Raw genomic sequence first — 15,890 nt, 5'->3', positions numbered from 1 at the left:
CGGGACGCGCCGAAAGTGGGTCCACTAGCGCCGCGCCACGCGTCTCGATACCGCCCCTTCGCAAAACACCCAAATAACCCTCAACAGCAACAACAAAGATGAAAACAAGCTGATTTTCTCCAGTAGAATTCGAAAATCGTCCTTTTCCTCATATTCTCAGATATCCCCGCGACTAGGTACAGAGGGATTTAATAGCGGCTACATCCGAGTAGGCATACAACTCAACTCAACTCAACTCAACTATGAAGGTTGCCGTGCACGGCTAAACCAGATACAAGTTTCCGCCCTGTGCTGCGAACGACACCACAGCTGGTCAACAAACTTTCAAAAGCGCTGTCAGACGTTCGTCGCTCTTGCACTCCCTCAACTGTTCCTCTCTCCATTCGTCCCAGCCCTGTTCTACTCCGAAGACCTGAAGTATGGCCTTCGCTAACGGTAATGCAAAGGTCCAATCATGCTCTAGCCCCAATCCCCAAAAGAATCGCCTCATTTTCTCATCCCCCATGCATTCCGCCAATCGTGCGCTCTTTTCCCGCAAAGCATCGGCAAGTGCGACGTCCTTCGCACTAAGCGACACTTTACCATCACACAGAGCACCCATATCCGCGGAGATAAGTGACAACGCAAATGCCTCTCGTCGCGGAACGACACGTGCCATCTGCCAGTCAACGATACCAACGATGTTGGTTTGCTCGTCAACCATCAAGTGATCACCTTTGTCGTCAACATGCCTGAGAAAAAACCCATCATCGCCATCGGCCAACGTGCTCGCGTTCCTCTTCAGGAATCGATACACCAGGTAGGCCTCGATCGGGAATTGTGGGTACAGCTGGCCGTCAACAATCAGCGCGAGATGCTGTTCGGCCCAGGCTGAGTAATAATCTGTTGCCGTTTCAAATGGGCCCCAAGGGTCGAGGCAAACGAATCTGTCGCTTGCTGCAGCAGAAACTGAAGGTTGATCTTGAGGGTACTCGACACATAGAGAACCGGCTTGGTGAAACTCATGCTTCTCCAATTCCGCCAGGATCTCTCCAAGGCGTTGCCAAACCTTCGAGGTGTCTCCTCGGCCATCCCAAGGTCTACCAGCTAACTCCTCCATCAGAAGAAAGCAGACTCCGACGCCACAATCGGTTCCCTGGGACGGGATACCAAACGAGAATGCCCGCGGCGCTGGCACTTTGGTAGTCTCCAGGAATTTTAGAGTCGCATACTCGCTTTGAATCAGGTATTCGGCAAGAGGTAAAGGAAGGCCAACAGCAAAGCCAGTAACTCGCGGCACTCGTAAAAGCCACGGAGGCGACCCATCCTCAAACTGGACGCGAGCATGGTAATTTGCACAGCCCGTGAGAGATTCTAATCCTACAACCTTTGAAGGATATTCTAGTACACAAGGCTTCCCTGCATTTAGGCTGGAGGCAAGCTTGCAAACCGCTGGTCCGTTGATTCGAGCACGAAGACGGTCGATCTCAGCGGCCATGAGGGCTTGATAAGCTGCGTCGTCAAGGGACTTGGAACGCATTTGTGATCAGCATAGCACGCGGCCATACGTCCAACCTGCGCGACTTACCGTAGCGTCGCATTGATGGAAGTTCCGGGAAAGATGTAGCCTGCAGAAGTGACGGCTGCAAATATCACAACCAGCCCCTACCGAACGGGCACTTGGTCTTCGGCACGTGGGCACCGAACAGTCGAAAAACCTTTGGACCATGGCAGCGTAGAGTTGATCGCAGATAGCAAAGGTGACCAGATCGAGATTCACTGGCGTTGAAAAGGGGGAAGGCACGAGGGGAAGTCCTACGACGTCACAACCCCGCATATATACCACAGTAGGCGGTGAGGTATTATGCCGGGTCGTTGCCGAGCGTTCTATCGCCTGCATTCATGACACGGCATGTATCATACTGCGCCCGTTTATCAAAGTACCGCCAATCATTATCTGCACATATTCCCAGCTCGCATGTTGCCTGCCTTTCAATCGTACCGTGGCTGTCCTCGTGTCAAATCGTTGTCACATCTCAGGCGTTTTCAACACCGGCCTTTCCATTTCTATTGATGACTGCAGATAATCCAATCAGGCAACTACTATCAGCCGGTTCTAACCGCAACAGCGCTACAACCTCCCTCAAGAGATAGTCCTAGAAAAGGAGGTTAAACACAGAGCTCTATCGCTCCAAATCTTTCCGCAGTTCCATCAGTCTCTCTACTCTCCTCCAACATCGATACTGCTTTGTCCCACTCGCAATTTTAAACACTATCCCACGTCGGAAACTATGTTGCTCACAACCATCGAAACACCTGTCAACAGCATGGCCCCTGCCGACCAAGCCGCCGGAAGCACTCGATGCGCTAGAGAAGACTGCAGTGATTGGGCGGTGGCCAATTCTCGCTTCTGCAGCGCTCGTGAGTTTAACATACCTCATTGAAAAGTACCTGGACTTATGAAATCAAAACAGACCAGGGATAACTACAGCCCCGGGTCTCAAATGGGGATTGGCTTGGTTGAAAGAAAGCTCAGAGCTTTAGCCAAGTATGCCAGCGCCATACTACACCAACCGACTCATCACAATATGTACGCTGTGGGATGTACATTCTCAGCCAGGGCTGTATAGATAGCACTATCAAGACTGGATATATACAAATGACTGTTGTTACGACCGAGTCTCACCGGAGAATGTACTAGTAGCAACTTACTAACGCTGGCCGTAATGTCTATAAGCTAGGGATGCTTCTAGTTCAAACGCTTCAGTCTACTCATATTTTGATCATCATCCACGTTATATCAACATGCTTTAAGCAATGTCTTCAGCTTTTCCATCTCTGCTTCTAGCCCGCCCTGACTCTCGCCATCTTTCAACGCTTTAGGTAATTCCTCCGGAGTGCCGTTTTCAAAGCTGAGTCCTGTCATCGCACTAAAGAAATCTTGTTTCTGAAGCAGATCGGCGATTGTGAAAGGAGAGCTGCTGATGTCGTAAAGGCCACCTCCAGCCTTCGGCGCCGGCCCTCCGACCGCAGGAATGAAGCGGAAGAAAAATGGAAAACAAAGAAGATACGAAAAAAAGAAAGAAAAAAAGACAGTGCCACCGACGCGAACGCGTCTCACACGCGACATATTTTTGAGACAAGTTCTTCGCGGCATCGCCCCCACAACCTGTGCCCTTCGCATCATTTGCGTCGCGCTGCAAAGTAGTGCTTGCTTCTTACACAGCTTGATGTTTAAGTTGATGCACCAATTGATGTTGACGTCACTTCCCTGAACAGACTTCCCCTACGACACCATCGAAAAGATTGTCGCACATTCCCTCGATCCCGATACGGCACTCGTGACCCTCACTGTCCTTGTCAAAGGCGCACGCAAGGATATCTCCGAATGGGATGTCCAGGAACACCGACCGACTCTTCTCTACGATTACTGGGCGAGCTTCAAGGGTAGAACTCGACAAGACGTCCTCGGTATCGGAGAGCTGTATCATCCCTTCCGGTTTCGGCGACACCGTCGCGTCCGCGGCCAATGGCAGGTGCTTGTCCAGTGGCTAGGATACTCGGATGAGGGAGAGGATGTGTCCTGGGAGCCGGCCGTTAAGATGCGCATCGACGCGCCTGGTGTTATGACCGACTACTGCGGATACGTGGATGACGAGAGTACGAAGGCGGCTCTCTTGGGCCTGATGGCCCGAGCAGAAAACAACGAGGACGTTGAACTGGAGAAGCAGGATGTCAAGGCCTCTATCGGGACTCCCGCGCCTTCCAAGCAAGCAACGAAGCGCAAGAGAGAGAATCTGGCCGAGCAGCCCGAACCTGTCAGCGATAAGCGCCGGCGGTGTGGGTTTTCACGCTGATGCCCTTTCGTCACTCAGTCACTAACGTAATTCTACAGCCTCTAGGTATGACTTGACATCTGCAACCAAGTCTCCCCCTCCCAAATTGTTTTCTTCGAAGCGGAGACAATCACAAGCTCCTCCCGACGCCTCGATCCCACCCCAGACGACGCCGAAATCCTCCCTCTCTACCAAACGGCAGTCGACGCTTCCCGTGGAAACCGTTGCGAATGGTGTCTCCTCACCTGCTCAGCCACAGCCTCAGTCAAGACGGAAAAGCACGCGAGCAGCCTCTGTGGCAGTCCCGAGCACCACAGCATCACAGCGTCTCAACCCTGCGGATGTTCCTCGGACGATGCTGTGGTTCATGGACGACTTCACTGTCGGCGACTTGCAAAAGGTTCGCCGCTTCACTGACGGGCACTGCACTATGGGCTTGCATCAGTCTCTGGATTGTACAGATGCTCACCGTGAGGAGCGGACGCGAGTGTGGTGGGCCATTTATTTCCTTGACAGACTGAACGACTACTCTTGCGATTTGTGCGAACGAACGCTACTCGTCCGCGAAGCACAAACAGGTGACATCCTTCCGGGAAACGACGAGCTATGGAGCTCGTGCATCGACTCAAATGCCTTGTCTCCAAGAACGATGCTCTCATTTTCCGCTGACCAGATAATGGACTCCGGAGTTTTTGCCAACGAACTCCAGGCCATGTACGCTCTTCAAAGTGTACTGAAAACAACCAGGGACCCCTCATTTTGCCTGGGGACACTCAAAGATCATGGATCATGGAAGGTTGACATGTTAATCCAGCAAAAGATTTATGACACCTTGGAAACATCACAGAAGTATTTGGAAAATCAATACTGCGTGATTGTCATATATCTCCTGTATGTAATCATTTCTCACCAAGTCTGTCTTTACAAGCTAATTACTGTAAAGAGCCCTAATCGAGCTACACGAAAACCGGATCGTGTGTGCTAATCGCAAAAACGACACATCAACCGTAAAAGAGTCCTCTATAGCGGCTCTGGGAATGGCCCTTAACATTGCTCATGACTTGATACGCGTTGACAAGTCGGCGAATATACTGGACCACAAAAAAATGCCGCTAACGGTTGTGGTGTTCCTGGAGAAGGTAGGATACACGGCTACCTTATTGTCATCGCGGCATAGTCACGACGCCAACGGCGTATTGCAAGCAGTAATTCAAGTACTAGCAGGAACAGTTAGCACAAGATGGAAAATTGCCGGTTCGTTTATAGTCCCTACTCTGGTACTCTGGTGTCACATACTCAATGTTTATAGGTCGAATCTCATCACAGCTTCAGGACGCGTCACGACAGCCTCCATCTGAAGTCTGAGAACCTAAGAACTTAATACAACCCAAATTGATAAGCACTTAACTACGCATTGGAGTTTCAACTTGCCTTATTGGAATAGGATATTGCTGGATAGTGTCAGGGTCCGGAGGGGAGCACCAGACCGGACCAACCAGAAGGGAGCATCGTTAATCTAGGACAGCATTTAAGGAGCTCTAGTTGGTTCTAGCAGATTAGGAGGAGGTAAATTTAAATGCAACAGATGAAAATCATCAACAACAGCAACAACAAAACTTTTAAAAACAACTCTGCTACCTTTGAAAACCTGGGTATGGTTTTGACAGAATCCATGCATGCTTCTATGCGAGTCATGGACATAACCCATCCAGGATGGTCTGACTGTACTTAAACAGGCCAGCCTGTCATTTCCACCTGGCCCTAGCTCTGTAACACTTATTAGGATAGCATTAGGCCCACAAGCCTGTGGTGATACCATCCACTATTTAGCACGAATAAGACACTCTTTTCTGCTCACTCATATATGCATATTCCGCTGGCCACCCTGACTAACCGTCACAATCCCACAATGACTTTAGGGCCAGCCCGTACGTTTCCACTGGCCCTACTCCCCAATCTGCCGCTGTTCAACAGGGAGAGGCCGGGGATGAACTGTCTCCGGCGCGATGTCTTCTATGCAGGCTGATCTTGCATTCGGACCAAGCCTGGCGCCGCTGTTGGTTTGCCCTGGCGTTATCCCCTTGTTGACGCAGAATTCCGGCTCCCACCCGCCTCCCAGTATATGGGCTTCCACCTAAACAGCGTACAACAAGGACGACGTAAGTCATTCGCTGAGGTGTGTGGAGAGAAATCTGACCCCTGCAAGTGGATACCACTCCAAAGTCGTTCATGGACCTGGAAAAGAACTGGCCATGTTGAAGTGCCCATCGATCTATCAGTTGGTATGGAAGCCGCAAGTGGCAACCTGCACCCAGACCACCATACAGTTGGCGGCTGGCTGAGGTCCTTTCTCTACCGAAACAGGCCGAAAGCAATACTAAATGTGCCAATTTCGGCGGCGGAGACGCTTGTGTGTCTTCAGCGATTTGCCGAATTCTCTGGTGCACGTATGCTGTCATGTAGCTCGTCAGCAAGAGGGTCCAAAAACATCCAAGGCTCGGAATCCCCGAGGGAAAACAGCGGAAACCGGCTTAGCTCTCGGCTGTAGTTTCCTTGTGGACAATGTTGGTTATTGCCAGTGGGGCCGGGATGTTGAAAGTATCAACGGGCGCTTGTATCCACATCGAAGCCTGTTGTGGCTCTGCGGGTCAACAAAAGACACCGGATGGCAGTTTCGGCTGGCGCTTCCCTGAGGCGCCGATACGTTAGTGTGGGTATGGATAACAAATGTCGCCATCCTTGGCCTCGGACTAGGGGCCTGGGATCCGTGTGTCGCTGGGGTGTGTGGGTTGTTTGTTTGCTGACCAGGGACTCCAGACTTATTCCGCAGTCTGTCCGTCGGCTTTTAGAGCCAGTTTTGGCGTCTTCCCCTCGCCCGGCAAAGCACAGCAGATAAACGATCTTCAGTACAGCACGACAGAGTATCGAGCATGAGATCCTTCGAAGATCTCCGAGCCGTACTCATGTTCGCCGTCTTGTGGCGTCAGCAATCTCTATGTGGCTTCAAAGCCGTTTCAGGCTCTGCGCGCCATCGCAAAGTGTGCCATATGGAACAACGGAAGCCCGAGATGGCTCTCACCTCGTTGCTGGCCATTCTTGCACTATCAAGTTCACCTCTACAACCAGGCTTGTCCACAGCCAGAATTGGCGTTTGACGGGTGACGGTGGCTTCAAGGGCCGCACGTTCGTGAAAAATCAACGTCCCTGGCGTCTCCGGAACCTCAGCGTCCGATATGAGTTCGTCAGAGCTTCCGTCAGTTTCAAGGTATCCCGGTGCGTTCCAGATTTTTTTTGAGTTGACCAAAGGTCCGGACCTGGAGACTCTCCTAAAGAGGCTATTGACGGCATCACTCAATCAAACAGGCACAGTCGTCACGTGAGGAGAAGACGATGCTGACCCCTGCTGTGCCAACTCCGATTGTTGAGCCGTTCCGTCCTCTCTCCCTCGGAGAGCAGTTTTGTTTCGCCAGGATGTTCCCGGCTGGGATATCCTTCCGGACGATGTTCACAACAGCTGACCGAGTCAGAGACACCAGGGTCCTCCAGCCGAGTCGACACCGGTCATCAAAGTTGATTGATTTACCCATTTTTCTGCTCTGGACCGCGCACTAAACCGCGGAACTCGCACGCATGCGGCCACATGTCGGCACCACGACAGCACTTTGTTACGCATGTCCTTCGGAACCCACTCTGACAGTATTCCCATCAGGCTGACCGAGCCTTTTCTGCGACCCCGGGGGTGTCTACTACTTCCGCTTTTGACTAGATTCCGCGCTTTCTGGCGCTTTGCTATCCCCTAATGTATGACCAACTGTCGCGCGACCCATCGCAGTCCTCGCTAGTGTCAAGTCGGTGGAGACCGATGCATGTGGAGTATGTGTCATGAACACCAGCCGTCAAGTTAGGCAGAGCTAAATTCTTGAGGATATGTATCAACCCTCTCTACTCTGTCCTTGCAACAAAGACGGGTGAGCGCGTTCAATCGGTGCGATGGTCGGAAACTGAAGAGGTATCGGGGAATCATCTTGGTATCAAGGGAGGCAGCTGTTTCCAGGGCTCATCTTAAAGCAATCAATCAATCAAATTAGTCAACTTGGACCAATCAAAATCGAGTCTGCCCTTCCACTAGCCAATCAAATCTGACGTCAAATTTGATTGATTGCTTTGAGATGAGCCCTGGCTGTTTCAAAGTTACTGGTTGGGACCTTCCTTTTGGTTCCTTAAAGACTTTCGAAACTATGTCGCCTTGACTGAGACTCACGTCCAAAGCTATTTCGAAATTTCCGGTTTCCTCATTCCTGCCTGACTTGTATCATTCCTGGTCTGTTTCAGAAAAGGAACCAGTAGCGTAGCCCCTGTACCACGGAGTTCCTCCGCTCTATCTGTATGTTTTAGAGCCTGTTTGGATGGCTGAATGATGTAACGAGCCGCAACACCCAAATGCTTGTCCCTTAGTCTAGTCAAGCTTCTCGTGGTTCATTTATATGCTTCCCATAGCTCTTGGTGGTTTTCATCTTCGGACAAGGCGATGAGGTCGCGGAGACTGAGATGGTCGGCAAATAGGCTGAGAAATCGGCGACGAGGCCCAGGCATGTACTCTCGCATTTCGTGAAAGAAGCATTTGGATGGCTCCTTATGAGAGTAGTCGCCGGATTTGGTTCGTACTGGGCCGTGTTGCACTCCCAGGACTATGTAAAGGAACTGGAATAGAGAACTTTGCCCGTTGCTTCCACCTTTGAACTGATTCCAGGCTCCTTTTCCTTGGCCCTCGTCGTAGAAAATGCCCTCAGTCAACAACAAGGGGCTCATACTGGCGATAATATCGCCATGACGCTGGCCGCCGTTGTACGAGACTGGGGTATTGCAGACCGGCTTGGCGTATTGATATCAGACAACGCCTCCAACAATGACAGCTGCGGACAAGCGCTGTTTGCCCACATTAACCCTCTACTTGCAAGCGAAGACGTCTCTCACCGGCGCATTCGCTGCTACGGTCACATTCTCAACCTTGTGGGCAGGGCCTTCTTGTATGGCGATGACAGCGAGAGCATTGAACAAGAGTCACAAGCGTTCGAGGTCACTGGCGATGTGAGCAAAGAGCTGGCCCTCTGGCGGAAGAAGGGGCCTGTTGGCAAGCTCCACAATATCGTCAAGTGGGTGAAGGCATCTCCCCAGCGCAGCGAATACTTCAAACGAACAATAGCCGAGGCTGTCGATGAAGGTGACAAGTATCTACTCCACGAAGCAACAACCTTCGAGCTGCAGCTGATACTTAATAACGAGACGCGATGGAACTCCACGTACCTCATGATTAAGCGCGCCATCATGAAGCAGAGCCAGATACAGACCTTTCTCGCGAAGAACCAGCAAGACCCCGATTACAGCAAACGCATTCCGGAGGAAGATGTACTGACGTTTGAGGATTGGCGTCTGCTTGTTGAGCTGCAGGATATTCTTACCCCGCTATACCAGCAGACGCTTCGCACGCAAGGCTGGGCCGAGAAGGGGTCGCATGGGACTCTCTGGGAGATTATGGGCGGCGTGGAGTACCTCCTGGAGAAGATGGAGATGTGAAAGACTTTCTTCGACGAGGATTCAGAAGCTGGAGGGGGCCCTCAGCCGCCGTCAGCTACAGCCCCAGAGAAGAGGACAACGAAGCGAGGCAGGCAACAGCCATCGTCGCTGGCAGCAAGGCTCCAGGCCCGTCGTCGCTTCGACGAGATGAATGACCAAAGCCGACGTTACTTCCGACTCTCGCTGACTACAGGCTGGAAGAAGCTGAATGACTACTATACTAAGCTTGGAGAATCTTCTCTCTACACAGCAGCAATCATTCTACACCCAGGCTTCGGGCTCTCGTGGTTGGAAAAGCACTGGACTGATGGGCTGATACACTGGGTTCGCGAGGCGCACGAGTCTGTACGGGTATACTGGAAGAGATGGTACCAGCAGGATGACCCTTCATCAATAGAAAGAGTCAGGCACTTGAGCTACAAGCTGTAGCTGGCCCTGGGGCTGGCAGCGAATTTGACGACTGGATGAACGCCTGCCATCAGAACGAGCCGTCGACTGAGTTGGAGATCGATCGGTATATCGCAGCAAGACCAGGAAAGGTTACTGATCCAGTTGCTTGGTGGATCTCGCAGCGTAAGGAGTATCCAACGGTTAGCCAGTTTGCTCTTGACGTCTTCGCTATACCCGCAATAGCCGCAGACTGCGAGAGAGCTTTCAGCCTTGCGAAGCTGACGCTCTCAACCCAGAGGCTCTCTATGTCGCCGGCAACGCTCGAACATCTCCAGTGCCTCAAAAACTGGCTCCGTCGGGGCGCAATTTCCCTTGGATCAGCCTTACCGCTGCCCTTAGAGATGGCGACCGAGTTTAAGGGATACACAACGCCTCCAGAGACCGATATATAGGTTGGCGGCTGCAAAGTGGGTGACGGGAAGGCGAGTGGCTGCAAAACCGAGCATTCCATAGATTCAACGTTAGAAGGTTCAAATCGAACCAAGCAAATCAAACAAAGCGCTCGATATGAGGCAAACAAGCAAATCGGACGCTCGGAGGGCATCAAATAAACAAATAGGACCATTGGATTTGATTTGTTTGCTTTGACGGCAGCGCTGTATGATGATGCTATGCTCGATTTTGCTAGATTCTGCGCTGCGCCGGAGATGTATTACTCGGTCACTGGCACATCTCTCGAGTTGGGTCAATGGCATCAAAATGAAAAGAAGTCTGGCTTTTACTCAAGGCCACGCGGTGCTTTACTTGGTCTCAAAAGATTGTTGAGAAAGCTAGAGCAAACTCTTGTGGCCATTTATGTCGATGTATTTCAATTTGCTTCTTTCGTTTCTACTGCCTATCGGAGTACGGCACTCTTGCCTTGCTCTCCAGTACGTCTTGAAAGAATTGTCGAAAGGTAGTCGGCTGAAAATCATGGTACAACTCCGTAGCAAGAACATACCCTAAGCGTGCGACTCCATCCGGGCTATTGTCTCCATCCACAAAAGACGAATAGTAGTACTCCATGCAAATTTTCCCCATGTGAAGAGTGCGATCCTCCGGACTCAATGTGAGCTGTGTGTCGAAATGGTTGATCATAGATCGAAGATGTTCGGCTGGAGCCTGTTTAATTCCAGGCAGTTCAGTGTTTGCCGCCACAGTGAGTGATGTGCTAGATACGTACATATTTTCTTTTTGTCTTCTCTCTTGACAGTTCTTCGGCAATATCGAACATCTCGTTAAAAGACATGACCGCTCCGGAAGCCAATATTTTCTTATTGATCGTCTTGGGATCTGCAATGATGCGTGCTACCAACCTTCCAATATCGTTATAGGCGACCACGTGTGTTTTTGTGTCACCATTACCTGGAATCAGATTGCACATGAATTCGGGAAGAACCATCATGTAGTCTGTCCGTCCGGAAGGCAGTTTAGGAACGAAGCCGTTGTACCACCAACCGACGTCAATGATAGTAAAGGATAAACCGATGGCAAAAAGCTCAGCGTAAATCTTATCCTTCTGCAAGCGTTCGAAGTTGTTAGTACAAACAAACAGAATCGAAGAAAGAAAATGTACTTGCCGCGGTTTGTACGCTGGAAACACCGCTTGGAGCAATGGCCATAGCGAAAGCGCTAGGGACGAACCGCTTGATGCCTGCAAGCTTAGCAGCGTGCACTAAGACCAGTTGAGCTTCCACAGCGGTTGGGGGGACTGAGGCCACGACGATATCGTGTCCTTCCAAAGCCTTTGAGACTTCAGTTACGGGTCCTTCGAAGTCAACTGCAACAACTTTGACGCCCTTCAAGGCCAATTTCTGATAGGCTGGCTTCGAGGTTGTCGAAAGACGCGCCAAAGCTGTCACTTCCTGTATTGGTTTCGTTAGCTTTCAACGTAAGCCAGAGGGACTACAGGTACTGAATAGGGCCACGACAGGAAAAGAGGTCATAAACCACTAACAAAGCGCGGGTTTGTAGACTCTAGCAACCCATCCAAGATAGCGCCAGCAGACTCGCCTGTGGCGCCAAAAATAGCAACATTGATAACTTTCGATGTCATTGTGAACTTTCGAGCTCCCAAAGTAATGGTAATTTGACGGAGACGGCTGAGTAAGTAATGCGAGATATTTTTGTTGGAATCACAGGGGATTCGATACACCGTATAAGGTAACGTGGGTGACGAAGGACTAATACTGTTGTTGTTATCATCCTGTTTCTGCGTGAAGAGGGGAGGAAGCTACCTAGGGGCTGGCAGCTGAGGTGAGATAGACGAGCTGAGGTCCTCCCTTGCGGCCGTAGCTATCCCGGGCCCGAATTGTCCCGATCGGCCGAACCGCGCTGGATAGCTGATACCCAGTGGTATCCTATTCCGACAAACTAAGAAATGAGCAGTTAGTGATGTTTGCACTTCGATTTAAATATCTCCCCGACTGTGGGATGTGTTTTATATTGTCATTTTCCCATGCCCCAGGCTCAACGGCTTTCTAATGGGGTATCCTTGCCATTGACGGACTTACGGACACTGAAACAAGTACTCCGCTCTGTCCGGGAGTAGTACATGGCTGGTATTGGCGTTCTTGGCCTCGCAACACCGAGTCCTCCACTTATTCCTAGCGGGGTGGGTCTTGAGAATGCGGAGGAAAGCAGCAAAGTCCGCCGACGAGTAAAAGTCCGCCGTGAGGTAGCATGTACTTGACACCATATCTGATACGCATGTTATGACGTCCAGTCCCAGGCACCTGCTTGTTCTTTCCGGATACCTACTTCAACACACCTGGGTTTCATTCATCAAAGAGTGATTGTTGTGCTTGATTGAGGGATTTTCCCCATCCCGGTCGAAGCGGGATTCTATCTTGTAACTCTGTCAGAATGCAGGGGCATAGTAAAAAACCATTTGACACACAACAATATATCCAACTTGACACTAGTCAGCACCAGATAGCATAGCCGGCGCTTCGTAACTAAGAAGAATCAAGTCACTTCACTGAAGAATCGAGGTCAAATTTGGTTGTTTGGTTTTACGGCAGCGCTGCGGCTTGTGTGGTGTGGTGCGTCACGTGCACTCGAGAACCGCGCAGTTGGATGGTGTTGTCCATCAGCACCCTCGAACAGCGCCAGAAAGCGCCGAAATTTTTGAAAACGGAAGGCAGGAGGCACCCCCAGGGTCGCGAAAAGAGCTTTACCGCATGGGTAGCAAATCCCATGGTCTAGTGTGCGGTCCAGAGCAGAAAACGGAGAAATAATCAATTACTGATTGGCGTCGGTTGAAGACTGTGATGACGCTGACTCAGTTAACCGTTGTGGCTATCGTCCAGAAAGACATTCCAGCCAGATCATCCTTGCAGCCTATCTAGGGTTTGCTCTCCGGCGGGTGACCGGAGAAAACGTTCAACCGATGAATTCGGCTCAGCAAGGATCCGGATCGTCATCTCCTCACATGTCGTCGACTGTGCCCGTTTGATGAGTGATGCATCGAGTGCCTCTTTTGGACAATCGCCAGTTCTGGGCCATTGACACCAACGCAGAGCAATTTTGAGCGGACCGGGGTTCCCTGCACCTAATCACTGCTGTTATTGGAGAGAGGCACCGACACACTTGTATTGGACACTGAGGGTTCTGGAAACGCTGGGGGTGTTGACCTTCACGAACGTGCTGCCTGTGAAGCCTGTGAAGCGTGGAGCTCCATTTTTGGCTGTGGATAAGCCTGGTTGCAAGGGCGGACTTCTTGGTGCAAGGATGTAAGGCACCAACGAGGATGCCATTTTGGGCTGGCATTGGCAGAGAGGAGAACACAAGACGACCATCGATCTCGTGTTGGCGACCGAGGATCTGACGAATGCGCTGGTCAAGTGTGCGCTACACGAGACGGAACACAGATCGGATCACCGGGCGATCGAGACGGTTTACGACGTCTCGGTTCCGGTACCAGCACCACGAGAGCGCCTACTCTTCAAGAACGCACCCTGGAAGGAGATCAATGCCAGGATCACAAGCGCACTGGAAAGGACACCCTGCCAAGGAACGGTGCAGCAACAGACGGACAGACTCATGTCAGCAGTATTGGAGGCGATCCACACCCTGACACCGAAGGCCAAGGCGTCGCCGTACTCAAAACGATGGTGGACGGCCGACCTGACGCAGCTTCGTCGAATCTACACATACTGGAGAAACCGAGCCCGCGCAGAGAGGCGAGCTGGACTGCCGAGGGCGGACCTGGAGGAAAAGGCAAAGCGCGCGTCCAAGCAATACCACGACGCGATTTGTCAACAGAAGAGGAAACATTGGAACGAGTTTCTGGCCGACAACGACAACATCTGGAAAGCAGCGAGGTACCTGAAAGCAGGAGACGAGGAGGCATTCGGCAAGGTGCCGCAGCTGGTCAGGACAGACAAAACGACAACGACGAACCAGACAGAGCAAGCGGAAGAGCTACTAACCACCTTTTTCCCTGCCCTGCCTGATGACATTGAAGAGGAAGGCGACAGACCGCAGAGAGCCGCCGTGACTATGCCCCCGATTACGATGGAGGAAGTGGAACGCCAGCTATTTGCGACAAAGTCGTGGAAGGCACCTGGGGAAGACGGACTTCCTGTGGTGGTCTGGAAGCAGACATGGCCGGCGGTCCGGGACCGGGTCCTGGCGATTTTCAAGGCATCTTTGGAAGAAGGAACGCTGCCCGATCAATGGAGACACGCCAAGATCATACCGCTCAAGAAGCCAGGAAAGGACGACTACACGCTGGCAAAGGCATGGAGACCGATCTCGCTGCTGGCTACACTCGGCAAGGTACTAGAGTCGGTGGTCGCAGAAAGGATATCGCATGCAGTTGTTGTTGTTGTTGTTGTTGTATTTAACGCCATGGCGGCAAGGGTAGAACCCTTGTCGCAGACCTCCCGAGGGGTATGTGGCGTGGAGAGCCGCGGGCTAGGACTATGTACTTCGTACATCGCCCTTCCTTTCGTCCTCCAAATCCTGCCTGATGGCTACTATGTGTTCTGTCTGTCCCTGGTTCCCGCTGGTTCCCCAGATTCATTGCTTCCCGTCTACTCCCTATGAGGGTTCAGTAGGCTGTCTAGATCCCGTGCTGAAGCCCGTTCCCTAGTAGCGTGGACATATTTTCCGGAAGAAGTTTGTCACGTGCAGGAAGGCCTCAAAGCCTTTTGGGTCAGTCATTAGTCCCTTGAAGTATCGTTCAAGAGACCCCATAGGTCCTATGGGGTCGAGCGGACCAGTTGGGTAGAGGGTGGGCCACTGCTGCCTCCTCGCCAGGGTCGCTGGGCAGTAGACCAGATGGTCTACGTCTTTTGCCTCTCCGCAGGAGCAGGTTAGCAAAGCTTCGGTGTGGTTAAAGCGTCGGTGATAGTGTTCAAAGTCCCCGTGACCCGACCGGGCCGCTAAGAGGTGGTGAAGGGTGCTCCGTGGTAGGGCGAGTTCGGGAGGGCAGGAGAAGTGTAGCCTCAGTCCAAGCTGGGTGTACCGTTCGGTCGCCTCTTTACCCCACCACTGTCTGTACTGGTTTCGCAATCGCTCTCTGCCAAGCCGTTTGATCCCGGAGAGCGTAGCTAGTTGGCCTAGAGGGACCGGCAGCGCTGTGCCCTCCTTGGCTAGCCGGTCCGCCTCTTCGTTGCCCTTAATCCCCTGGTGCCCTGGCGCCCAGTGGGTGTGGATGTTGTATATCCTAGCAGCAGCTTGGATCTCGAGCACCGCTGCTTGCGAGGTGTCTGGTGCCTCGCCCCGTATTCCTCGGATGACACTGGTGTTGTCGATGCAGATGTGTATGGGTTGGCCTTGGGAGGTTAAGAGGGCCCGCCGGAGTCCTATCCTCGCCCCTTCAGCCTCAGCGTCGAACACCTCTGCTAGACCGAGTCGGCCGCAGCCCTGGGCCACGCGCCTGTTGCTGCGGTAGATAACAAATCCATATCCTGTGGCTCCGTTCGTCGCTTTGGAGCCATCTGAGAAGACAACCATGTGGCTGTCTGGTACGGTCTTTAGCCAGGCCTGGAAAGCTTTGGCTGCTTCTTTCTTAGTCTGCAGGACTATCAGGTCTTGTGAGCCTGGGAGGTACTGCGGTTGGAT

The 15,890-nt window shown here is 51.9% G+C and overlaps 3 protein-coding genes across 3 annotated transcripts; 1 reads left to right on the top strand and 2 right to left on the bottom strand.

Annotated features, from left to right (window-relative positions):
• Positions 1-313: 313 nt before the first annotated feature.
• On the bottom strand, positions 314-1,519 carry CDEST_02064 (Putative aminoglycoside phosphotransferase, protein kinase-like domain superfamily; the record flags this gene model as incomplete). The annotated part of the gene is made up of 1 exon (XM_062918223.1): positions 314-1,519. The coding sequence occupies one exon, from the start codon at positions 1,517-1,519 to the stop codon at positions 314-316; it is 1,206 nt and encodes a 401-aa protein (XP_062774274.1).
• A 751-nt stretch (positions 1,520-2,270) lies between these two features.
• Positions 2,271-4,863, top strand: CDEST_02063 (Putative chromo/chromo shadow domain, Chromo-like domain superfamily protein; the record flags this gene model as incomplete). The annotated part of the gene is made up of 4 exons (XM_062918222.1): positions 2,271-2,400; positions 3,259-3,817; positions 3,882-4,706; positions 4,830-4,863. 4 exons carry the CDS (start codon positions 2,271-2,273, stop codon positions 4,861-4,863), a joined length of 1,548 nt encoding a protein of 515 aa, XP_062774273.1.
• Positions 4,864-10,636: 5,773 nt separating this feature from the next.
• Positions 10,637-12,210, bottom strand: CDEST_02062 (Putative NmrA-like domain, NAD(P)-binding domain superfamily). The gene is made up of 5 exons (XM_062918221.1): positions 12,056-12,210; positions 11,776-12,007; positions 11,411-11,683; positions 11,002-11,337; positions 10,637-10,940 (listed from the first exon to the last, which is right to left on the bottom strand). The coding sequence occupies exons 2-5, from the start codon at positions 11,872-11,874 to the stop codon at positions 10,668-10,670; spliced, it is 981 nt and encodes a 326-aa protein (XP_062774272.1). The 5' UTR covers positions 11,875-12,007; positions 12,056-12,210; the 3' UTR covers positions 10,637-10,667.
• Between the last annotated feature and the right edge of the window lie 3,680 nt (positions 12,211-15,890).

Source organism: Colletotrichum destructivum, chromosome 1, assembly GCF_034447905.1.
Source record: "Colletotrichum destructivum chromosome 1, complete sequence".
NCBI classification, from domain to species: Eukaryota; Fungi; Ascomycota; class Sordariomycetes; order Glomerellales; family Glomerellaceae; genus Colletotrichum; species Colletotrichum destructivum.
Note: the sequence above shows the minus strand (reverse complement) of the source record. Positions and strands in the feature narration are given on the sequence as shown.